This window comes from Callithrix jacchus, chromosome 20, assembly GCF_049354715.1.
Source record: "Callithrix jacchus isolate 240 chromosome 20, calJac240_pri, whole genome shotgun sequence".
In the NCBI taxonomy this organism is placed as follows: Eukaryota; Metazoa; Chordata; class Mammalia; order Primates; family Cebidae; genus Callithrix; species Callithrix jacchus.
The window spans coordinates 4,106,436-4,132,452 of record NC_133521.1 but is presented as its reverse complement, the minus strand read 5'-3'; the positions used below and the strand labels follow the sequence as shown (position 1 = coordinate 4,132,452).

The window sequence follows — 26,017 nt, the reverse complement described above, 5'->3', positions numbered from 1 at the left end:
TGCAATCATGGCTCACTGCAGCCTCAAACACCTGAGCTCAAGTAATCCTCCCACCTCGGCCTCCCGAATAGCTAGGATTACAGGCCACCACACCCGGCTAATTTTTGTATGTTTTGTGGAGGCAGGGGTCTCACTGTGTTGCCCAGGCTGACCTTGAACACCTGAACTTAAGTGATCCACCAGCCTGAGACTCCCAAAGTGCTGGGATTACAGGTGTGAGCCACTGCTCCTGATCTTGTTCATATTTTGATTGGCTTTTATTTCAGTTACTGTGTTCTCTCTTCATTGGTGTCACCACTTCTTCCTGAACAAAATATTATTTCAGAAGTCTCCTTTCCTAAGAATTCTTACCATGTCCTCATCTTTCTACCTCCAACCTTAATGATTTCCCTAAACCCGCCTTTAATGGATTCTGCTTCTTCATTTGAGGTCTGAAAGTCTCCAGGTCTCCAGTTAATCTGCTACTTCTTTTTTTTTGAGACAGGGTCTTGCTCTGTTGTCCAGGCTGGAGTACAGTGGTGTAATCATGGTTCACTGCAGCCTTGGCCTCCAGGACTCAAAACAATCCTCCTGCCTCCACCCCCAAATAGCTGGGACCACAGGCATGTGCCACCATACCCAGCTAATTTTTGTATTTTTTGTAAGGGTTGGGGTTTCACCATGTTGCCCAAGCTGGTCTTGAACTCCTGAGCTCAAGCAATCTACCCGCCTCAGCCTCCTAAAGTGCTGGGACTATAGGCATGTCCTACCACACCCTGCTTAGTTAATCTACTTCTATCTACATCATAGCCCTATTCTTCCCACCCCCATCCCTCTACCCATTTTGTAATTGACAAAGATACATTGTTTCTTATCTGAGCCTTTTGTTTTGTACATCCTCATTTGTGGGATTTTTTCTTTTTTAAACCTGTCCTTTCTGATTTATGGGCTTTCATGGCCTCTCTAGGCTGAAAACCAAAGACTGTTTCTAGAATCTGTGTTTTGCCAGACCAATTTTTAACTTCCTATGATAGAAAATCTGGTTGTTTCAAATTGATAGAAATCTACCACCAATGTAGACTGGGTTGGGACATTCCTAGAAAAGGCAGAATGTTTGTTAGCCGGACACTCGTGCGAGACAATGACTGCTGTATGATGTAGGCCAAGGTACTGCAAAAAGTTACGAGTTTTTGTCCACAATATGGAGAAACATGAGCTGGGGACTTGTGTGCGATTGTAAGTAATTGAACAGCTACATCCAAAAAGGGTGAACAAATGTCAGAGGGTGAAGGGCTCTGCTCATCCTGCCCTGATTTTAGCATTTCTCTCAATGACCCAAATGACTTAACCCTAGAGAGCAAGTGTCTATACAGACAGTTTATGGTCCTGGCTTCCTTGGTGCGAGCAGGCCACATCAAGAAAGTCATGCAGCCAGGTGAGTCGGCCCAAGCCTGTAATCCCAGCACTTTGGGAGACTGAGGCGGGCGGATCATGAGGTCAAAGAGATTAAGACCATCCTGGCCAACATGGTGAAACCCCATCTCTACTAAAAATACAAAATTAGCTGGGCATGGTGGTGCGTGCCTGTAGTCGCAACTACTTGGGAGGCTGAGACAGGAGAATCGCTTGAACGGGAGGCAGAGGTTGCAGTGAGCAGAGATTACACCAGCTGTACTCCAGCCTGGTGACAGAGTGAGACTCCATCTCAAAAAAAAAAAGAAAGTCATGCACATTTGTCATTGTTTTGACCAACCTCTGTCAATTGCCTTACTTCAAAATACCATCCCCCGGCCGGGCACGGTGGCTCAAGCCTGTAATCCCAGCACTTTGGGAGGCCGAGGCGGGTGGATCACGAGGTCAACAGATCGAGACCATCCTGGTCAACATGGTGAAACCCCGTCTCTACTAAAAATTACAAAAAATTAGCTGGGCACGGTGGCGCGTGCCTGTAATCCCAGCTACTCAGGAGGCTGAGGCAGGAGAATTGCCTGAATCCAGGGGGCGGAGGTTGCGGTGAGCCGAGACTGCGCCATTGCACTCCAGCCTGGGTAACAAGAGCGAAACTCCGTCTCAAAAAAAAAAAAAAAAAAATACCATCCCCCAGACCTTGTGGGATAGTAAATCCAGGATCTAAGCTCCCATAGCAGCAGCCAAACAGGTTCCCATCAGGTGCCTTGGGAATGAAAGATGTAAAGGTGAGGAAATGGCTGAAGCACCGTCTTTGATTGCAGTGAATGGCAGAATGCAGTTCACCCTGGTCTTTATTCTCTTTCCCTGGGACTCCATTAGTGAACTTTGTGTGGAATTTTGGATTGTCCTTTTGTTTCTTATCTGTTCTTTCGCGACTTATTTTTTTCCCCTAGGCTCTGGGAAATTTCCTGTTTTATGATTCCTTTGAACATTTTATTTCAGCTATCTTTTGGAGATGGAGTCTTACTCTATCACCCAGGCCAAAGTGCAGAGGCATGATCATGACTCACTGCAACCTCTGCCTCCTAGGTTAAAACAATTCTCCTGTCTCAGCCTCCTGAGTAGCTGGGACTACAGGTGCCTGCCACCATGCCCAGCTAATTTTTTTTTAAGTAGATACGGGGTTCACCACATTGGTCAGGCTGGTCTCAAACTCCTGACCTCAGGTGACCCACCTGCCTCAGCCTCCCACAGTGCTGGGATTACAGGTGAGAGTCACCGCGCCTGGCCAGCTATCATATTTTTAATCTACCTAATTGCTTTCTCTTGTTTTCTGATTATTCTTTTTTCAGATCAACCTGTTCTGGTTTTATAAACTCTTTCTTAAACCTCTTCTAGTCAGCTGGGTACGGGGCTCACATCTGTAGTCTTAGCACTTTGCGAAGCTGGCTTTAGCCCGGGAGGTTGAGGCTGCAGTGAACTATGATTGCACCACTGCACTCCAATCTGGGTGAGAGAGCGAGACCTTGTCTCAAAAAAAACAAAAAACAAGCAAAAGCTCTTTGAGTCAAATTTTCTTCTATTCCCTGATGATCTTTGTTTCCACCAGAGTTCGTTTTTCACCTGTGTGTCTTGGTCTTTCTTTTTTAGACTGTTGGTCCTGGAAATGTCTTGGTGATCTTTGGCTGTCTGGTCATATCTTAAAAAGAAGGTCTGTGTGACTGGGTGGCTTCTCCCCAGTGAGAATTCTGACTTGGTGCTCTGGGCGTGGGGTAGAGAAGGATGAGGCCACTTGATTGCCCAGAATGAGGACTTTAGGGTACCAAGGTGGTGACTAAAAGCCTTTGACTTTCCAATATGGATTGCTTAATTTCTTTAGAGAGCTGTCAAGGACATGTTTGTTTATTTTGCCTGAGGGTAGATGCCAGCTGCCTGAACTTGCAGGGTGTGTCTGAGGGCCTGGGGATGGGGGAAGGTGGGGGAGGAGAGAGAAGCAGGTGGGGACAGTTGATCCACCCAAGAGCTTGCCCGGCTCATAGGCAGCCTGGCAGCCCTCCCCTCCCACCTGCTGTTTGTCTCTTAACTCTCTCCCATCCGCCCTCGGATTCCGGGGTGTAAGGGACTTTCATTCCTGTATGGTACCCACTTACCCTGCCCTTAGAGTATGAGTTTATTCCTTATTGGACTTCTTGTCCCTCAATCCAAAGAGTCAAGACAGAGAGAGCATGTCTGGTTCATTAGTAAAAAATGAAAAAAGAAACCTACATGCACATTTAGTATTTGTTACACTGTGAGTAATATATCTAGTGAAATAACTGTAAATTAACATATTATTTCCATTAAAGTAAATCATGTGTTTCTTCAAAAGATACATAAGTAATATACAAAAACATGCTTCTTGTAGAAATGAAAATACAAAATGGCTTTTCCTTTTATTTCCCCACCTCAGTTATGTTCTTTTCCCAGAAAGTGGCTGCTGTTAATAATTGGGCATATATCTTTGCCAACCATTATTAATGGATTTATGTATCCATGTTTATCTGTCTGATGATCAGTCTCTTTTTAATTTAGATGGGATTAAATTGTATGTATTATTTTGTGAATTTTTTTTAAACTCGGTCATATGCCTTGGGTGGCTTTCCACATTGGTAGATGTAGAGCTATCATTCTTTCCCCTACTGGTTGACATTTAAGTAGTTTACAGTTTTTCTAAAAAGGCAGAAACCTGTTGCTTTCTTGTTTCCTTGACCCCTAGCATGTTTCTCACTGAAATTGAGAAATCCTTGTCATATGTATAATATGTGTGTTGAATGGAAAAACCTAATTAGATGAAATACAGCTAGTTGAACGGATCATACATAAACATGATAAAACTTAGAAGTGCATTTAAACATCAGCCAAATGAAATACTAAAATTCCTTTATTAAAATGTGTTATCCTATCCCAGTTCATGAATGGAGCAGAATCAAGTCAAATTTATTTTGCTCCAATTAAGGAGACAAGCCAGTTTGCATTTCTTCTGTCAAACATATTTATAACAAGTGCCCAAGTTTAAATTTAATCTCCTTGTTTCTCCCCTACTATTTGTTTCCTACTATTTGCTGTCTGTTTTTCTTATTCTCCACACTCTAAGTTCATGTTTTGTTGTAGGTCTTGAAACAGGAATCAGTTTAACCTCAAAGAGACTATCAGAGTGTTAATTTCCAGTCAAATCCCATTTAAAACAATGAGAACATGGGACTGGCACAATGGCTCATCCCTGTAATGCATTTTGGGAAGCTGAGGTGGGAGGATCCCTTGAGCCTAGGAGTTTGAGACCAGCCCTGGTAACAAAGAGTCTGTCTCTACAAAAATTTTAAAAATAAAAATATTAGTTGAGCATGGTGGTACGCACCTGTGGTTCCAGCTACCTAGGCCGCTAAGGTGGGAGGATTGCTTGGGCCTGGGAGGTTGAGACTGCACTAAGCTGTGGTCGTGCCACTGCACTCCATTCAGGGTGACAGAGTGAGACCCTGTCTCAAAACACAAAAGACAAAAAACAATGAGAACATCTACAGACAAAAACACACATTTTTAGGATCTAGATCCTCACCCTCCCTGGAGAAAGGGAGAAGTCTCCTTTCTCTCTCCTCTCTCTTTTTCTTTTTTTTTTTTCTTTTGAGACAGGGTCTTGCTCTGTTGTCCAGGCTGGAGTATAGTGGTGTGATTACACTCACTGTGGCCTCAACCTCATGGGCTCAAGTGATTTTGCCACCTCATCCTCCTGAGAACTTGGGACCATAGGGCACGTGACATGCCACCATGCCTGCCTAACTTATTCACTTTTATTTTTTATAGCATTGGGGTCTCACTGTGTCTCCCAGACTGGTTTTGAAATCCTGGCTGAAGCAATCCTGCTTTAGCCTTCCAAAGTGCTTGGAATTACAGGCATGAGCCACCATGCCCGGCTTTACATGGCCCATTCTGGGAGGTCTTTTCCATCATTCTACACCAAAAGATTTTCATAATTCTGCTATGCTGAGATTAGCATTGAATTTCATTGGCTGTGTGACAGAATGACTTTCCTTCTACTTTTTACAGTTTTTTAACCTGCAGAAACTTGGTACTCACCAGGTCTCCCTCTGCAAGGCTGGGTCAGAACTCTAGCCTACATCCTGCTCTTAACAAAAGTAGCTACCACTCATGGGGCACCTGACTATGTGCAGGCACTGTTGTATGAGTTTCACATTCATTTTCTCACTTAGTTCTCAAAATAATCCCATGCAGTAGGCCTTGATGGGGAAACTGAGGCAGAGAGCAGTTGAGTCACTTGCTTAAGTCACACAGTGCTTCAGATTACTGAGAGAGCTGGGCTTCGAACCCAGTATGCCTGGTGCCAAAGCCTGGGATTTTAGCCTCTGTGCTACACATTCCCCACTAACCAACTCTTTCTTTCTTTTCTTTTTAAAGACGAGGTCTCATTCTGTTACCCAGGCTTGAGTGCAGTGATGCAATCATAGCTCACTGCAGCCTCAAACTCATGAACCCAAGTGATCCTCCAGAGTAACTAGGACTCTGGGCATACACCACTATACCCAGCAAAATTTTAAATTTTGTGTAGAGACAGGATCTCCCTATGGTGCCCAGACTGGCCCTGAACTCCTGGCCTCAGCCTCCCAAAGTGCTGGGATTATAAGCATGAGCCACCCCATCTGGTCCAGTGAGCCCTCTTGAGCACATAAGAAGGGAGACCTGCAGCTACCACCTGCTAGTCACTGGATGACTGACTGTGGTGGACTAGATAATGCCCCCTCCAAAAGATGTTCCTATCTTAATTCCTGGAACTTGTGAATTTCACTTTGCAAATCCTTCAAATGACCTTGCAGATGTGATTAAGTTCAAGACCTTGAGATTGGGGAACAGCCCTGGTTTAGCCAGGAGGGACTTGATGTGATCATATGTATTAATATGAAAGGGAGGCGCAGGGAAGTGTGACACACACAGAGGAGGACGCATGGTCCTGGGGGCAGAGACAGGGATGATGCAGCCACAAACCCTGAATGTCAGCGGCTGCCAGCAACTGGAAGATGAGAGGAACAGGCTCTCCTCTGAGGTCTCTGGAGCATGCGTTAGTCAGCATAGTTCTTGAACTGTTAAAGAAGGGAATTAAATAATAGCAATAATAGTAAAAACAAAACCTTACAATTTGTAGTTGCTATATAATAAAGTAAATTTTGCTGTGTTGTATGCTGTTTAATATAAAACCTAACCCCCAGCTCTGCTTAAAATTAACTCACTCCCTGTAAAACCTGCCTTATCTGTTCTCCCCACATTCCCAGCAAAATTCCCAGGCATCTCAAGATTCCTGTTTTTCTTGCTGACCAGCTGTAAGGTCACAGGGCAAGATAACCCAAAGAATGTACAATGCATTTCTTAAAATGCTATTTTTCAAATGTAATGTATATCACAAGACATGTTACAAACTAATTAACTGTTTTTTGCTCTGGCTTCTGTAAACCTGTTAGCTGCTACGTTATCCCAGATGTATAAAACATACTCCATTTTCTTTCTTCAGGGCTCAGGCTTGGGATACTAATCCGCTGAGCTGGGGCCCACCTTAATAAAATCATCTTGTTTCACCATTGGTCTCTCTGGTCTCCTGAATATTCTGTAACACTATGAAGGAATAAATCTTTCTTTTCTTTTCTTTTCTTTTCTTTTCTCTTTTCTTTTCTTTTCTTTTCTTTCCTTCCTTCCTTCCTTCCTTCCTTCCTTCCTTCCTTCCTTCCTTCCTTCCTTCCTTCCTTCTTTCCTTCCTTTCTTTTTCATTCTTTCTTTCCATGGAGTCTCGCTCTGTCGCTAGGCTGGAGTGCAGTGGCACAATTTCAGCTCACTGCAACCTCTGCCTCCCAGGTTCAAACGATTCTCCTGCCTCAGCCTCCTGAGTAGCTGGGACTACAGGCATGCACCACCATACCCATCTAATATTTGTAGTTTAGTAGGGACGGGATTTCACCATGTTGGCGAAGGTGGTCTCAATCTCTTGACCTTGTGATCCACCCGTTCCAGCCTCCCAAAGTGCTGGGATTACAGGCCATAGCCACCATGCCCAGCCTGAAGGAATAGATTTCTGTTGAGCCACTAAGTTTGTGGTAATTAGTTAGAGCAGCCATAGAAAACTAATACAGTGACTTTGTGGCCTCTCTAGGCCTCAGTTTCCTCATCTGTAAAACATGAATATTAATGATATATACCTAGTATTTATTTATTTGTTTGTTTTTGAGACACGGTCTCGTTCTGTCGCCCAGGCTGGAGTGCTATGGTTCAATCTCGGCTCACTGCATCTTCCTGCCTCAGCCTCCTGAGTAGCTGAGGTTATAGGCATGCACCACTAAGCCTGGCTAATTTTTGAATTTTTAGTAGAGATTTTGGTATGTTGGCCAGGTTGGTCTTTAACTCCTGACCTCAATTGATCTGCCTGCTGCAGCCTCCCAGAATGCTGGGGTTACAGGCATGAGCCACCGCATCTGGCCTAGTATTTTTTTTTTTTTTTTTTTTGAGATGGAGTCTTGCTCTGTTGCCCAGGCTGGAATGCAGTGGCACAATCTTGGCTCACTGCAACCTCCGCCTTCCAGGTTCAAGTGATTCCCCTGCCTCACTTGAGACCAGGGGAATGTAGCTGAGACCACAGGCACGCACCACCACACCTGGCTAATTTTTTGGTATTTTTAAGTAGAGATGGAGTTTTACAGTGTTGGCTAGGATGGTCTCAATCTACTGACCTCATGATCCACCTGCCTCAGCCTCCCAAAGTGCTGGGATTATAGGCATGAGCCACCGTGTCCAGCCCCGGCCTAGCATTTTTAAAAACTAAGGGATTTAAAGTGCTTGGCAGGAGGCCTGGTACAAGTTTCAAATCAACCCAGATGAGGTATTATGATCACTAATTGGCTCTGATAGGAGCACACATGGGTTTTTTGGGAGCACATGGAAAGGGCCACTCAACAAACCCAGCTTTCATTCATGTGATGTGCTTAGAGGCAAATAAGGTGAAGTTAATTAAAAGTGACAGTACATGTATTTACTGACCAACTGGTAGGAAATTCACCCAAAAATTGCCACCTTCGATTTCCTTTTTTAATGCTTTTTTTTTGAGACAGGGTTTCACACTATCACCCAGGCTGGAGTGCAGTGACGTGATCACAGAGCACTGCAGCCTCAGACTCCTGGGCTCAACTAATCCTCCTGCCTCAGCCTCCCAAGTAGCTGGGACTACAGGTACCACCACCACACCTAGCTAATTATTGTTTTTTTGTTTTTGTTTTTGTTTTTTTGGTAGAGACAGGGTCTTACTCTGTCGCCCAGCTTGGATTCCAACTCCTGACCTCAAGTGATTCTCCCATCACGACCTCTAAAGTAGGTGGGACTATATAGGTGCATACCACCCTTGCCTGGCTAATGTTTTTTATTATTATTTTTTGTAGAGATGGGTCTCACTATGTTGCCCAGGCTGGCTTCAAACTCCTGGCCTCAAGCAATATTTTCAACTTTGCTTTTCATAAGGCTGGGATTACAGGTGTGAGCAACCAGGCCCAGCCTCCACTTTCAATTTCTAGTGTCACTATAGCCATCAGAGAAACACTTTTCAGGTAGTAATTTTTGTTACTTGCTGGATGCCCCAGTAATTTCTTGTTTTCTGGGTCTAATTCTGAGTGGTCATTCCAGGACACTTAATTAATAAACATAAAAGTATACACGGCAACTGGGAATTATAAGTGCAAATTCAGTTGCCCATCAGGAATGTAATCAGTGACCTGCATCCTTTGCTGTATTATCCACAGAAGTGAGCAGAGGGAGTACTGTTTTGATCTAGGCATCTGGGTCCCAGATGTCTGAGAGTTGTTTTTCCCCAAGGGCTAGACTGCAGCAGAGCCAATGAGTTTGCCTTTGAGATGTTCCCATCTGTTCCCCCAGCTCCAAGAGACGTCATTGCCTTTGTAGTGGGTTGTTCCAGGCAAATGATGGAGGAATTAGCAGCATGGCCTGGAGTGGCTCTGAGCAGGCCTGGGCCAGCTGATATACGCCACTTAGGTTTCCAGGGAGCCAGGTTGTCCCCGCTCACCCAAGGCTGATGCACTTGTGGCTAAATGTGGTGCTGTCAGGGCCCTGGGCCAGATTCGGGGCAGGAAATAGAATACTACCTCCATCACCAGGGAAACAATGGTCTGCGGACATGATTTAAACTGGAGCCAAGAGAATGCTCAGAGAGCCGGCCAGCAGAGTAAGGGAGACCAGAGGGCAGCTTGCACAGATCTTGTCTTGGGTTATAACTGTTGACAAGCCACTTAACTGCCTCCAGGTTTAGGTTTATCTGTATATAAGATGGAGGTAACAATATTTACGCATCTTACTGGAGACTTATGAAAACAAGATTTTGGACAGACCCCTTAGGACCTATGGATGGAAGGTGGTATGTAAGTGCGTTGATAAACCTACTGTGTGTGTGTATGCTTTCAGCCCTGTGTTAGAGACTCATAGACCCACCAGAAAACACTTTTGGAGTCTGATCAAAAACGACAAGAAAGACGGACAGCTCTTGGTTGTAAGTGCATGGGTTTGCTTTGGTTTTGTACAGGTCTGGGAGAATAATTGCATGTGTAACTGAGACTTCAGAATTGTTTTCCACCTGTCGCTGTGATGAGTAATCCAGGTGCTCAAATCATCTGAGAATGCTGTTGCTACAATTGTTCCCAAATGTTTGCCAACTTTGCTTTACGAAACTCTCCAGTTCTCCTGTGTGGTTTATGAGTTGTATGCCGAGTCTGGAGCATTTCTTCCCAAGTTGGTGAGGAATCTATTTAAAAAGCACACAGGGAGATAGTTGTTCTTTCCCCATGACGTGTGATTTTTGCGGAGTCTTCCTGCGCCTGCTATATACATGTTTCTGTTCATTTAAGGCTATGTAATTGACCTCAGACCTCCCAGTAAGGTTCGTAAATGTTTTCCATCAGCTGGGGTCCTGCGGGAGTCTATTGCTCTGTGTTCTTGGTTAGTTAAACCTGTGACTTATGCATATCTGTCTAAAATAATTCCTCTGGGTCTAGGTGAATGATGACTATTATAGAAAAAAAATTGTTGAATTACAAATGACACAATTTTTTATTAGAAAAATATAAATGAAATATAGAAAATAGAGATTATCTGTAATTATGCAGAATTAGCCATACTGGCATACATAAGTGTATATTTTCAACAAAAATGGGATTCTAATGTATATGCTTGAGGTGAAGTCTTTACCTAGTAAACCTGGGAAGAGTATTGATATCCTTAGAGATTTTTGCCTTCAGTGGGGAGGGGTCTTGCTTCTGTTGCCAGCCTGCAGGGTGGCGGAATGAGGGACCCTGGAAGAACTTTCAGAGACTTCTTCCCTGAGATGTTGCCCCACTTAGCACCCCTGTGTTTTGGCAACAACACGCATTCCAGAAGTGGTAAACACTTGCTTATTTGAGCTTCTGTGTGGATGCTGGTCCCTGCTAGTTCCCTCTATCCTTCTTCCCCCTTTTTTTTTATGCTAGCAGAACCAATTAAGGAATGACTTACATGCAGTGCATTACACGTATACATTACAGCTTACGGAATTTGTTTCTTGTTTTGTTTTGAAATGGAGTCTCACTCTGTCGCCCAGGCTGGAGTGTAGTGGCGCAGTCTCAGCTAACTGCAACCTCACTAACCCCCAGGTTCAAGTGATTCTCCTGCCTCCGTAGCTGGGATTACAGGTGCGTGCTACCACGTCTGGCTAATTTTTTGTATTTTTTAGTAGAGACAGTGTTTTACTATGTCAGCCTGGCTGGTCTTGAACTCCTGACCTCACGTGATCCACTCGCATCAACCTTCCAAAATGCTGGGTGTGAGCCACTGCCTCCTGCTCAGCCTTGGAATTTGAACATACGAATACACCCTTTGTGTCCTCTCTGTACCAATCCCCCTACCCAGGTAATCACTTCCATTCATGCCTCAATACTGACTTTATCATGTTACTGCCCACCCCAAAATTTTCCCTAGAATCACTGTCCCTCTGTCTTGCTGCTTCAGGTCTGTATGTCTCGGCCTAATTTTCCTGGTCCACCGTTTTAAGGGTCCCACCTGTTGGGCCTCCATTGATGTCACATGGCTGCAGGGTGGTCCCTGCACCCTCACCCCCACGTGCCAGGCTCTACCTGGGCCTCATTCACTCTGTGACCTCACTAGAACTGTCTTTTCTTAGCCTTCCAAGTTTTGCCCATCCTTCAAGCCTCAGCTCAAGTCCCGTGTCCTCCAAGAAGTCCTCTCCAATTTCTTTGCCTCCCTTTTATACGCTGAGTTTGCTGGTACCACATGGCTGTAGCTGAGTTTCTGCAGATGTGGGGCCCCAGAAGCACAGCCTAGCCACTGAGTCATTCCAACTTTTGATCCCCAACAGCCATTTATATCCTGCAGCAGACATTTTTCAAAACCTTCTTCTGTCCTCACCCATTCTCTCCCACATCCTGCGACTGCCTGAGGGTCTGTCACACTCCAACCTCAGATCCTGCTAGGTGTCTGTGTCTCACCCTTTTCCTGCCCATGTTGGGACTTTGTTACCCAGATCAACCAAGTCCTCTCCTACGGACCCTAGGGTTCTGCCTCTGCTATCAGTTCTTCGGATTTGATACCAAGACATCTTGGAACTGGGCACAGCTCAGAGGGTAGGGGGAGACTTAGGGGAGAGAATTCAGATGCAGAGAAAGTTCTTTTGATGGGATGTGGGGTGGGGCTGGGAGCACTGGCGGGTTATACAGTTGCCCTAGCCCACTTACGTCCTCTGAACCTTTCAGTTAGCGACTGTCCCATTTTCTCTTTTGCTCCGATGTGATAACCTCACTACTGTCTAGACTTTTGGGGTTTCCCACGCCACAAGTAGAGCTCAGAGCTCGCAAGAGTGGGCACAGTGAAGGGGAACAAATAAGACAGTGCCGCTAAGGTGCTGAGCGTAGGGTCTGCCCACGATCAGGCCTAGAGAAGTGAGTTAACTTCAAGACCCTGCAGTCCCTTCTCTGGTTCTTATCAGCCAGGGGAGGTGAGGTGGGGTCCTGAAGCTGTGTGTGTATTTGTAGGAGTCAAGGGGACTTCCAGAAATCCTCCCATCTGCAGTGAACACAGACCCTAGAGCAGCGGAGCCAGGCCTCAGGCCCAGCTCTGCACAGACTCTCCCTGTGACCTCAGTCTTTCCATGAGTGAAATGAGGCAGTGGTCCCTCCCCTCAGATGAGCAGGGATTTCGAGCACCTGCGCCCAAGGACTTTGCAGGTGGAACCTGCCCAGGGTGAGCGTGTGAAGGGTGGGCAGCCCAAGGTGTTAGAATCAGGCAGGTTGGCCTGGTTCCAACTTTCAAGCATAATTGAGTTTTCTCAATTGGCAGCTAGAAGATGCAGATCCTCAAAGACAAAGTTTGGTTCTAGACAGAAAGCAGAAAGTTTCAGTGAGATTAGAACATGTGGAAAAGGGACTGGGTGGGTGGCTAAGGCCTGTAATCTCAGCACTTTGGCAGGCCAAGGTGGGTGGATTGCCTGAGGTCAGGAGTTTGAGACCAGCCTGGCCAACATGGTGAAACCCGTCTCTACTAAAAATACAAAAAATTAGCCAGGTTTGGAGGAACACACCTGCCTATAATCCCAGCTACTAGGGAGGCTAAGGCAGGAGAATCACTTGAACCTGGGAGGCAGAGGTTGCAGTGAGCTAAGATTGTGTCACTGCACTCCAGCCTGAGTGACAGAACAAGACTCTCCTCTCAAAAAAAAAAAAAAAAAAAAAAGAAGGAAAGAAAAAGCTGCAATGAGACCACCCTCAGGAGTTGTTGTCGGCAAACTCTGGAGTCTGAATTTAAATCCAGCATCTTACACTGACTTTAGAGCATGCCTTCATTGCCTTCTGCCTCAGTTAACTTATCTGTGAAATGGGGATAACAGTTTTTTCCTCCTAAAATTGTCATGAGGGGCAACTACAGTAATTGATGTAGAAATGTAGCACAGTGCCTGGCTCAATAAACACTAGTATTTTTTTTTTTATTGCATTTTAGGTTTTGGAGTACATGTGCAGAACGTGCAAGACAGTTGCATAGGTACACACATGGCAGTGTGTTTTGCTGCCTTCCTCCCCTTCACCCACATTTGGCATTTCTCCCCAGGCTATCCCTCCCCAGCTCCCCCCCTGCTGTCCCTCCCCTATTCCCCACAATAGACCCCAGTGTTTAGAACTCCCTTCCCTGTGTCCATGTGTTCTCATTTTTCATCACCTGCCTATGAGTGAGAATATGCGGTATTTCATTTTCTGTTCTTGTGTCAGTTTGCTGAGAATGATGTTCTCCAGATTCATTCATGTTCCCTACAAAGGACATGAACTCATCATTTTTGATTGCTGCATAATATTCCATGGTGTATATGTGCTGCATTTTCCCAATCCAGTCTATCATCAATGGGCATTTGGGTTGGTCCCAGGTCTTTGCTATTGTAAACAGTGCTGCAGTGAACATTCGTGTGCATGTGTCCTTATAGTAGAACAATTTATAGTCCTCTGGATATATACCCAGTAATGGGATTGCTGATTCAAATGGAATTTCTATTTCTTAGGCCTTGAGGAATCGCCACACTGTCTTCCACAATGGCTGAACTAATTTACACTCCCACCAACAGTGTAAAAGTGTTGCTATTTCTCCACATCCTCTCCAGCATCTGTTGTCTCCAAATTTTTTAATGATCACCATTCTAACTGGCATGAGATGGTATCTGCATGTGGTTTTGATTTGCATCTCTCTAATGACCAGTGATGATGAGCATTTTTTCATATGATTGTTGGCCTCATGTATGTCTTCTTTTGTAAAGTGTCTGTTCATATCCTTTGCCCAATTTTGAATGGGCTTGTTTGTTTTTTTCCTGTAAATCTGTTTGAGTTCTTTGTAAATTCTGGATATACGCCCTTTGTCAGATGGGTAAACTGCAAAAATTTTTTCCCATTCTGTTGGTTGCTGATTCACTCTAGTGACTGTTTCTTTTGCCGTGCAGAAGCTGTGGAGTCTGATTAGGTCCCATTTGTCTATTTTGGCTTTTGTTGCCAATGCTTTTGATGTTTTGGTCATGAAGTCCTTGCCTACTCCTATGTCCTGAATGGTTTTGCCTAGATTTTCTTCTAGGGTTTTTATGGTGCCGGGTCTTATGTTTAAGTCTTTAATCCATCTGGAGTTAATTTTAGTGTAAGGTGTCAGGAAGGGGTCCAGTTTCTGCTTTCTGCACATGGCTAGCCAGTTTTCCCAACACCATTTATTAAACAGGGAATCCTTTCCCCATTGCTTGTTTTTGTCAGGTTTATCAAAGATTGTATGGTTGTAGATATGTTGTATTGCCTCCGATGCCTCTGTTCTGTTCCATTGGTCTATATCTCTGTTTTGGTACCAGTACCATGCTGTTTTGATTACTGTAGCCTTGCAGTATAGTTTGAAATCCGGTAGTGTGATGCCCCCCGCTGTGTTCTTTTTGCTTAGAATTGACTTGGCTATGCGGGCTCTCTTTTGGTTCCATATGAAGTTCATGGTGGTTTTCTCCAGTTCTGTGAAGAAAGTCAATGGTAGCTTGATGGGAATAGCGTTGATTCTGTAAATTACTTTGGGCAGTATAGCCATTTTCACGATATTAATTCTTCCTGACCATGAACATGGAATGTATACGTTTGTGTCCTCTTTTATTTTGTTGAGCAGTGGTTTGTAGTTTTCCTTGAAGAGGTCCCTTGCGTTCCTTGTGAGTTGTATTCCTAGGTATTTTACTGTTTTTGTAGCAATTGTGAATGGCAGTTCGTTCTTGATTTGGCTCTCTTTAAGTCTGTTATTGGTGTAGGGGAATGCTTGTGATTTTTGCACATTGACTTTATATCCTGAGACTTTGCTGAAGTTGCTTATCAGTTTCAGTTTTTGGGCTGAGGCGATGGGGTCTTCTAGGTATACTATCATGTCATCTGCAAATAAAGACAATTTGGCTTCCACCTTTCCTATTTGAATACCCTTGATTTCTTTTTCTTGCCTGATTGCTCTGGCTAGAACTTCCAGTACTATATTGAATAGGAGTGGTGAAAGAGGGCATCTTTGTCTAGTGCCGGATTTCAAAGGGAATGCCTTCAGTTTTTGCCCATTCAGTATGACATTGGCTGTTGGTTTGTCGTAAATAGCTTTTATTACTTTGAGATACGTTCCATCGATACCGAGTTTATTGAGGGTTTTTAGCATAAAGGGCTGTTGCATTTTGTCAAATGCCTTCTCTGCGTCAATTGAGATAATCATGTGGTTTTTGTTTTTGGTTCTGTTAATGTGGTGAATTCCATTTATAGACTTGCGTATGTTGAACCAGCCTTGCATCCCCGGGATGAGTCCTACTTGATCATAATGGATAAGATTTTTGATGTGCTGTTGCAATCGGCTTGCCAATATTTTATTGAAGATTTTTGCATCTATGTTCATCATGGATATTGGCCTGAAGTTTTCTTTTCTTGTTGAGTCTCTGCTGGGTTTTGGTATCAGGATGTTGTTGGTCTCATAAAATGATTTGGGAAGGATTCCCTCTTTTTGGATTATTTGGAATAGTTTCAGAAGGAATGGTACCAGCTCCTCTTTGTGTGTCTGGTAGAATTTGGCTGTGAACCCATCTGGACCTGGGCTTTTTCTGTGTGGTAGGCTCTTAATTGCTGCCTCAACTTCAGACCTTGTTATTGGTCTATTCATAGTTTCAGCTTCCTCCTGGTTTAGGCTTGGGAGGACACAGGTGTCCAGGAATTTATCCATTTCTTTCAGGTTTACTAGTTTATATGCATAGAGTTGTTTGTAATGTTCTCTGATGATGGTTTGAATTTCTGTGGAATCTGTGGTGATTTCCCCTTTATCGTTTTTCATTGCATCTATTTGGTTGTTCTCTCTTTTCTTTTTTATCAGTCTGGCTAGGGGTCTATTTTGTTGATCTTTTCAAAAAACCAGCTCTTGGATTTATTGATTTTTCAAAGGGTGTTTTGTGTCTCTATCTCCTTCAGTTCTGCTTTGATCTTAGTTATTTCTTGTCTTCTGGTAGGTTTTGAATTTTTTTGATCTTGCTCCTCTAGCTCTTTGAATTTTGATGATAGGTTGTCAATTTTGGATCTCTCCACTCTTCTCATGTGGGCACTTATTGCTATATATTTTCCTCTAGAGACTGCTTTAAATGTGTCCCAGAGTTTCTGGTATGTTGTGTCTTCGTTCTCGTTGGTTTCAAAGACCTTCTTTATTTCTGCCTTCATTTCATTGTTTATCCAGTCAACATTCAAGAGCCAGTTGTTCAGTTTCCATGAAGATGTGCGATTCTGGGTTAGTTTCTGAATTCTGAGTTCTAACTTGATTGCACTATGGTCTGAGAGACTGTTATGATTTCCGTTGTTTTACATTTGCTGAGGAGTGCTTTACTTCCAATTATGTGGTCAATTTTAGAGTAGGTGTGATGTGGTGCTGAGAAGAATGTATATTTTGTGGATTTGGGGTGGAGAGTTCTGTAAGTGTCTATCAGGTTTGCTTGTTCCAGGTCTGAGTTCAAGCCCTGGATATCCTTGTTAATTTTCTGTCTGGTTGATCTGTCTAATATTGACAGTGGAGTGTTAAAGTCTCCCACTATTATTGTGTGGGAGTCTAAGTCTCTTTGTAAGTCGTTAAGAACTTGCCTTATATATCTGGGTGCTCCATATATTGGGTCCATATATATTTAGGATCGTTAGCTCTTCTTGCTGTATCTGTCCTTTTACCATTATGTAATGGCCTTCTTTGTTTCTTTTGATCTTTGTTGCTTTAAAGTCTATTCTATCAGAGACGAGAATTGCAACTCCTGCTTTTTTTTGCTCTCCATTTGCTTGGTAAATCTTCCTCCATCCCTTTATTTTGAGCCTCTGTGTATCCTTGAATGTCAGATGGGTTTCCTGGATACAGCACACGATGGGTTTTGGTTTTATATCCAATTTGCCAGTCTGTGTCTTTTGATTGGTGCATTTAGCCCATTTACGTTTAGTGTTAATATTGTTATGTGTGAATTTGATACTGCCATTTTGATGCTAGCTGGCTGTTTAGCCTGTTAGTTGATGTAGATTCTTCATTATGTTGATGCTCTTTAGCATTCAGTGTGATTTTGGAATGGCTGGTACTGGTTGTTCCTTTCTATGTGTAGTGCCTCTTTCAGGAGCTCTTGTAAGGTAGGCCTGGTGGTGACAAAATCTCTGAGTACTTGCTTGTTTGCAAAGGCTTTTATTTTTCCTTCACTTACGAAGCTCAGTTTGGCTGGATATGTAATTCTTGGTTGAAGGTTCTTTTCTTTAAGGATGTTGAATATTGGCCCCCGCTCTCTTCTTGCTTGTAGAGTTTCTGCCGAGAGATCTGCTGTGAGTCTGATGGGCTTCCCTTTGTGGGTGACCCGACCTTTCTCTCTGGCTGCCCTTAGTATTTTCTCTTTCATTTCAACCCTGGTGAATCTGACCATTATGTGCCTTGGGGTTGCTCTTCTTGCGGAGTATCTTTGTGGTGTTCTCTGTATTTCCTGGATTTGAGTGTTGGCCTGCCTTGCTAGGTTGGAGAAATTTTCCTGGAAAATATCCTGAAGAGTATTTTCCAGCTTGTATTCGTTTTCTTCGTCCCCTTCTGGTACACCTATCAAACGTAGGTTAGGTCTCTTCACATAGTCCCACATTTCTTGGAGACTTTGTTCATTCCTTTTTGTGCTTTTTTCTCTAATCTTGGTTTCTCATTCTATTTCATTGAGTTGATCTTCGACTTCTGATATTCTTTCTTCTGCTTGGTCAATTTGGCTGTTGAAACTTGTGCATGCTTCGCGAAATTCTCGTGTTGTGTTTTTCAGCTCCTTCAGTTCATTCATATTCTTCTCTAACTTATCCATTCTTGTTATCATTTCCTCGAATCTTTTTTCAAGGTTCTTAGTTTATTTGCATTGGTTTAGAACATGTTCTTTTAGCTCACAGAAGTTTCTCATTACCCACCTTCTGAAGTCTAATTCCGTCATTTCGTCACAGTCATTCTCTGTCCAGCTTTGTTCCCTTGCTCGTGAGGAGTTTTGGTCCTTTGTAGGAGGTGAGGTCTTGTGGTTTCGGGTGTTTTCCTTTTTTGTGTGCTGGTTTCTTCCCATCTTTGTGGATTTATCCACCCGTCGTCTGAGTAGTTGCTGATTTTTCGATTGGGTCTCTGAGTGGCTGCCCAGATTGTTGATGATGAGGTATTTCTGTTACTTGGTTTTCCTTCTACCAGTCTAGCCCCTCCGCTGTATGACTGCTGAGGTCCACTCCAGACCCTGCTTGTCTAGGGTACACCTTTAGCAGCCTCTGCGCGTTCACTGAGAGCTGCAATCCTGAGTTGTTCTTACCGCGCCGTCTTGAATCCCACACTAGTGTTTTTATTATTTCCTAATAAGTGTTTGTGTTGCTCAATGAATGGATGGATGGATGGATGGACGGATGGATGGATGGATGGATGAATGGCCGCTGGTCTGAATTTAGCTCCAGAGTGTGCTTTTTTGTTCTTCTCTAGCATTTTTGGGCTGATTCCATCTCACCTTGCTTAGTTTGATTTGCATGTGCAGAAGGAAGAGATGAAATGAGAAGCCTTCGCTTAGGGATTCAGGGCTGTACACAGAAGGCAGTGAGATCCTGGGAGCCACCCAGCAGTGCCGGGGAGCCAGTGGGGACAGCCCCTCATCAGGCCAGGTTTCCCTGCGGCTGCTGTTTCCCTCTCTGCTTCTGTAGAGGCCGACTTTCACTTTGGTTTTAATCCCAAGCTCAGCTCCCTAGTTCATCCTGGCAGGGCTGTGACTATTGTTTTATTAACTTTCTGCATGGTCAGGATGAGACAGGTCATGGACATTTTACTGTGAAAGAATAAGCAACCAATATTGATTATCTCAGAGTCCCTTCCCCTTAGCCCTCTCTCCATCTCCTCAGACAACTGTCAACTATGCTGAGCCTGGGGGCATAGGCCAGTCTTACCCTCTACCCCACACCCACAGAGCAGGCTGGGGAGTTTCAGGTCATTCCAAGAGCAACGGTTTTACCATCTAGTTCTGTCTTTGCCATTGACGTGCTGTGTGACCTTCAGAACATCCCTTCCCATCTCTGGGCCCAGAATTTTCATCTAAAAAATAAGGGAGATGACCCTTCCAGTGTCTGAGATCCCTCCTGTCTGTGAAAGTGGCAAAGGGTGTGAGTGATGAGCATGGGGTTGGAACGCTGTCCCCATGCCTTTCTGGCAGAGTGGCCCTGAGCAGCCATTAACGTTCTCCAGATCGCTACTCCTCTGTGAAATGGGGACAACAAACAGTGACCCATCCCATGGGGCTGCAGCGTGTCTCAGATAAGGAGAGGCAGCCAAAGCGGTCAGCACAGGGGCTGTGAGTATGCACAGAAGCTGTCAGCCTGCCTCTCCTTCCCATCAGCCAAGCTAGTTAATTTGTGGTCCCAAAGTTGAGAGAGAGAGAGAGAGAGAGAGAGAGAGAGAGAGAGAGAGAGAGAGAGAGAGAGCGAGAGCGAGAGCATGCATGCATGGCAGTGTGTGTATATGGCTTGGTCTCTCCCAGGCACTTTGGGAAGATCTGGCTGGGTAGCCCTCCCTGGCATGTCCCTGGCAGAGCCACGTCCTTGCCTTCTTCTGCACTGTAGCCCCGGGCTTTGGGGACTCTGTGCCTCTTGGTTGTCTCCTGAGTACTTTTATTTGCAGGGACAATACCAGGACCCTTCCATCCCAGAGGTGACTGACCAGGCCTGGCCAGGGAACAAGCAGCCCCACTGATGACCAGCAGGGCCATCACCTCACTGCTGCAGTCCTGGCCTGTCCTCTGTCTTGAGGGCTCCCTGAAGGCAAAGAGTCCCTGCACATCCTCAGGGCGCCTGTACTAGGATGCGGGGTTTTAAACTCAGCACAGTTCTGCCTGAGGACTCCCTCCCTTCATTCCTCCTTCCTTGTACCACACGATGTTTGTTTCACAGCTGGACACTTTGCTAAGTGATGCAGGAAGTAGGCCCCCGGGGAGGCAGATAGAGCCCAGCTAGGCAGATAACCAAGTGAAGCCTCTAGATGCCACTGGGGCCTGGGACAGGGTCAGAGATAAGCAGAAATGCCAAGCTTATCACTCCTGCCTGAGTTCTTCCAGAGAAATCATCCTGGCCGGCCAGCCCACCTCATTCCCAGCACTCTGGGCGGTTGGGCAGCATCCATCTCCAAGCGGAGTAAACACAGAGTTGGCACAGCCACAGCGGCTGCTGGATGGGGACTCTCTGCCCTACTCTAGCACTGTGCGGTCCCAGCACCAGAGGCCAGCAGCAGGCGTCGGGTTACACCGAGATATTTGCGGTAAGGGCAGCTCTGGGCCAGTGTACTTTGAAGTAAGAGCCCGAGGAACAATTGGTAGGGTCACAAGACTAAGGGAGCCCTGGTGACAGTTGTTCCCCAGTCCTGGGTTCTCTTGCACCAAGAAAGTCAGCAGAAAGCTTTGCCTTAGGGGGACAGTTTGGGGATGGTCAGCTTGGGCCCTCTGCAACAAATGCAGGGTGCGGTGGACAGACGATGCGGATGGCAGCTGCCTCTGAAGCTGTCCGCACTGAAGTCTGCATGGCTTTCTGGAGCTCTTCATCTCTGCTTTCCTTTCTTAAAAGAACTTGGCGCTACGGAGGGGATGTGTGTACTTCTTTAGTACACTCCAGTAATGTTGTGGTGTGGGCGGAGAGGTGGCCTGGGCTGGGAGGAAGTCAGTGGGCCTAGGACTGTGAAGCTGTCCCCCTTCCTCCTCCTGCCCTCCCCCACAACAAAGTGACTGAGCAAGCACACTGCTGTCTTGCTAGGCTGACTGTGGCATTATGGGGAAGAAGGTGTGTCTGGTCTTAAGGACGGCCGTTCAATCGCTGCCACTTGTGTGGACTTACCATGTGCCAGGTGCTGTGTTAGATGTTTTGCTTATGTTAATGCCCAACTGCCCTGTGGTTACTGCAGTTAATGAGACCCCAGAGCAGATAGGAAAGCTGTGTTCTGAGAGCTGGTACCAGGTGTGCAATGAGGCCCTGTAGCATTTTGTGTAAATTAGAAAAGGGCAACTTTCCTCTTAACACGTGGTTTCCTTCCCTCGGAAAACAGTCATCAGATTTGGTTTTGTTAGAACAAGGCTTTTCACGGCTACACGCTGTGACACGACTGTCATAAATAAATACACAAATCAAAGGGCAGCGTGTGTTTGTCTCCCTAGGGTCTCTGTCCTCAGGTTCTGGATAACCTGCCTCCCATCCAGGTCCCCAGAAGCAAACACACTGAAGCTGTTTTGTTATTTGCCTCCATATTTCTTAATTCTCAGTTTTGTGCATGATCTAGACTTGCTGGTAAGATAAATGAGGACTTAGCTCTCTCACACCCCCCACTTTCCCTACCTCACCCTCACAAGTGAAATGTCTCTCATTTTACTTAATAAAGGGTTTACTTTACTATGACTGTAAATATTCTTCATTGCAAAACCAAAGATTGTACTTTAACCTCATTCTTTCTCGTAAGAACTCTGGGCCAAGCGTGGTGGCTCATGCCTATAATTCTAGCACTTTGGGAGGTGGAGGCAGGTGGATTGCCTGAACTCAGGAGTTCAAGACAGCCTGGGCAATATGGTGAAACCATGTCTCTACTAAAATACAAAAAATTAGCCAGATGGGGTAGCATGCGCCTGTAGTTCCAGCTACTCAGGCGGCTGAGGCAGGAGGATTGGGATTGCTTGAGCCGGGGAGGCAGAGGTTTCAGTGAGCCCAAATTGCACCACTGTACTCCAGCCTGGGCAACAGAGCGAGGCTCCATCTCCAAAGGAAAAAAAAAGAAAAAGAACTGTGGTTGTCCTGGCATCTCTCATCCTGGTGTCTCTAACTCCTTTCATTCCCCATTTGCTGTGTCTGCCATCATCCTTCAGCTGATGGTTAATGTTTGAGCACTTCCTGTGTGCCTTCCAAGCATTCCCATGGCACCTCCCGACTACTTCATGAGGGGAATGTGTTGTTGTTATTCTCCTGTTACAAAGAAGGAAGTACAGACTCAGAGAGGTTAAGTGAACCCTGGCCCACAGCTCTGACTAATAACTGGCAGAGGCAGGAGTTAAATCCAGGCAGTCTGACTCCAGGCCCCATGCTCTTCACATTTACCTCAATTGTTCAATTGCATTCTATTGTATACTCCTGTTGAATACTTCTGATTTTCCTGCTTCAACTTTGGGCCTAGGTTGAAGCTATAGTTTCTTAGAGCTCTTTTTTTTTTTTTAATTGAGATGGAGTTTTGCTCTTGTCACCCAGGCTGGAGAGCAATGGCATGATCTTGGTTTACTGCAACCTCCGCTTCCTGGGTTCAAGCAATTCTCCTGCCTCAGCCTCCAGAGTAGATTACAGGCAACCACCACCATGCCTGGCTATTTTTTTTTTTTTTGTATTTTTAGTAAAGATCGGGTTTTATCATGTTGGCCAGGCTGTTTACTCCCTCATTTTGCTGGAGTATATCCTCAAAGCAGGTTCCTTAAAAAGGGTGCATGGGTCAGGTGTGGTCGCTCAAGACTATAATCCCAGCACTTTGGTAGGCTGAGACAGGTGGATTGTTTGCACCCAGGAGTTTGAAAACAGCCTTGGCAACATGGCAAAACCCTGTCTCTACAAAAAAAATCCACAAAAATTAGCCGAGCATGGTGGCACATGCTTATAGTCCTGGCTACTTGGGAGGCTAAGGTGGAGGATTGCTTGAGCCCAGGAGGTTGAGGCAGCAGTGAGCCGAGATCGCGCCACTGTACTCCAGCCGGGGTGGCAGAATGAGATCTTGTCTCAAAAGAAAACCCCCCCCCCAAAAAAAGGTGTATGAATTTCTTGCATTGTTGCAAATCATAAAACCCTTCATTTTGTTCTCTGATGGTGGTGCAGTGTCTTCAAGATTCTAAGGGGAAGAGCTTTCCTAGCTAGAGTTTGACATCCAGCCTCTCTTCCGGCATCCAGTTGTTTTTAGGGTAAGAAGTTTGATGTCATTCTTATTCTACTTCTTTGGTATGTGTAGTAGTCTATTTTCAGAAATACCTGAATGTAAACAAAAGGAACGTCTTTCTTTAGTTATGGAGGCTGAGAAGTTCAAGGGAGGCTGCATCTGGTGAGGGCCTCCTTGCTGGTGGGCCCTCTCTGTAGAGTCCAGAGGTGGCCTAGGGCATCCCATAAGGAAGGGACTGAGTGTGCTCCCTCAGGTCTCTCTTCCTTCTCTTGTGAAACCACCAGGCCCAGTCCCATGATAACCCATTCATCCATTAACCCAGAAGGGCAGGGCCCTCATGATCCACTTGCTTCTTAAAGGCCTCACCTCTCAATATTGCCACATTGCAGTTAAATTTCGACATGAATTTTGAAGGGGGCAAATTCTCACAAGTATGTGGTTTTGGTTTTAAATTTCAGGGAGCTTTTATAATGTTCTCTTTATCCCTGTGTTCTAAAATTGCATAATGACTGTAGTATTTCTTTGATAAAGTCCTTCCTTTTTTCATTTCTCTTACTCTAGTTAATTGGATGTGAGGCCAACTGGAGTCATCGAACAGCTTTCTGTCATGCACATGGCTTCATCTTTCAGTTTTATTTTCTGAGACATTATCTTAGCTTCATTTTCTAATCCCTATATTGAATTTTTAAATTTTATTATTCACACACACGTGTGTGTGTGTGTATACACACTTTTTTTTTTTTTTTTTGAGATAGAGTTTTGTTCTTGTTGCCCAGGCTGGAGTGTAATGGTGAGATCTTGGTTCACCGCAACCTCTGCCTCCCGGGTCCAAGCTATTCTCCTGCCTCAGCCTCTGAGCTATTGGGATTACAGGCATGTGCTACCATGCCTGGCTAATTTTTGGGATTATAGGCATGTGCTACCATGCCTGGCTAATTTTTGGGATTACAGGTATGTACTACCATGCCTGGCTAATTTTTGTATTTTTACCAGAGACGGGGTTTCTCCATGTTATCCAAGCTGGTCTTGAACTCCTGACCTCAGGCAATCCACCCACCTAGGCCTCTCAAAGTGCTGGGATTACAGGTGTGATCCCACCACACCTGGCCAGCATCCTCTCCTTTTTTAAAGAATGGAATAGCCTTGCACACTTTTCTGTGGCTTCAAATGGCATCCTTGTTTGTTTGTTTTTTGAGACAGGGTCTCTCGCCCTGTTGCCCTGATTCGAGTGCAGTGGCACAAACATAGCTCGCTGTAGCCTCTGCCTCCTGGGCTTAAACGATCTTGTTGCCTCAGCTTCCCAAATAGCTGGAACTTCAGGCACACGCCACCATGCCCAGCTAATTAAAAAAAATTTTTTTTTTTTTGTAGAGAGAGGGTCTCCCTATATTTTCCAGGCTGGCCTCAAATTCTTGGGCTCAATCAAGCCTCCTGCCTTGGCCTCCTAAAGTGCTGTGATTATAGGTGTGAGCCACCTCACCCCGCCAAATGACAGCCTTTTTGAAACTGTTTTTCATTTTCTTTGTTTCTTCTTTGATCATGTTTCTGTTTATTTGCTTTAGTCTTCCCTTTTCATCGTGAAGGCTTTCTTTGAACACCCAATGATCCTTTTTGTCTGGGCATATTTCTGAAGAAGGTACTAACAGCTGGGTGGGTGGTTGAGGCTTGTTAGCTGCGTGGCTTTGTTGAGGATGATCTGGTGGGGCACTCCTAAGGAACCCCAAAAGCCAGCATATAGAACTCTTGTGCTGCGGACCATCGCATTTCTCCAGAAACAGGCTCTGATCTCCAGGGAGGGTGGGCCTGGCCAGGCCCTTCTGTGCCGTGGTGTGGGACAGGAGAGGGGCTGCCATAGGGACAGGCTCTTCAGTCTTGCATTTATGCTCCCTGTTTACCCCACCAGGGGTCTTGGGGTCCGAAGCCTCTCGGGGGTCCTACAGGGAAAGGTGGCTCCGTGTATGATCTGTATTTGCCATTGCGGCCAGTGAAGCTACAGTTTTCTCTTTCTTATTTCTCCAGTTACTGTTCCTCCACCTGCTATCCATCTTCCAGAAATTCATTGATAACACTCATTCACCAATGGCCCCCCTTCCATTCTGTTCATCATTGAGGGTGTGTATTTATTTTCTTCCTTTACCGTGAAGTCTCTGGAAGGGAAGGGGGGAAATACGAGAGGTCAGTCTTTCAACTTGAGTCAGAGTCTTAGTATCATTTTATTTTATTTTTGAGGCAGGGTCTCCTTCTGTGGTCCAGGTTGGAGACACCATCATGCTCACTGCTGCCTCAACCTCCCAAGTTCAAGAGATCCTTCTGCCTCAGTATCCAGATAACTGGGACAACAGGCACATGCCACCATGCCTGGCTAGTATATACATGGATGTTCTTTTGTAGAGATGGGGGTTTGCTATGTTGCCCAGGCTGGTCTTGAACTCGTGGGCTCAAGTGATCCTCCTGCCTCAGCCTCCCAAAGTGCTGGGATTACAGGTGTGAGCCACCACTGTCCTGGGTTAGTAAAGCCTGGAAAGATATTGAAAGAACTTATCTCTACAGGAAAGTCTTTTTTTTAACTTTTATTTTTATTTCAGGGGTACACGTGCAAGTT

The 26,017-nt window shown here is 45.1% G+C and overlaps 1 protein-coding gene across 18 annotated transcripts in view; it reads left to right on the top strand.

Annotated features, from left to right (window-relative positions):
- Positions 1-26,017, top strand: part of MYLK3 (myosin light chain kinase 3) — a 122,031-nt gene that overhangs the window by 46,535 nt on the left and 49,479 nt on the right. For 3 of the 18 annotated variants that reach the window (XR_013530442.1, XM_054248544.2, XM_035282272.3), the window contains exon 1: positions 9,635-9,842. The exons of 7 other annotated variants lie outside the window; for them this stretch is intronic. Coding sequence is in view for 3 of the 11 variants with exons in the window: in XM_035282272.3 (XP_035138163.3) it covers positions 9,789-9,842 (54 nt within the window). In the remaining 8 variants the exon portion in view is untranslated. Of the gene's footprint in view, positions 1-9,541; positions 9,971-20,614; positions 20,785-26,017 lie in introns of those variants that run through there. 8 more of the 18 variants (XM_078358147.1, XM_054248540.2, XM_078358143.1 and 5 more) reach the window with 5 other exon arrangements.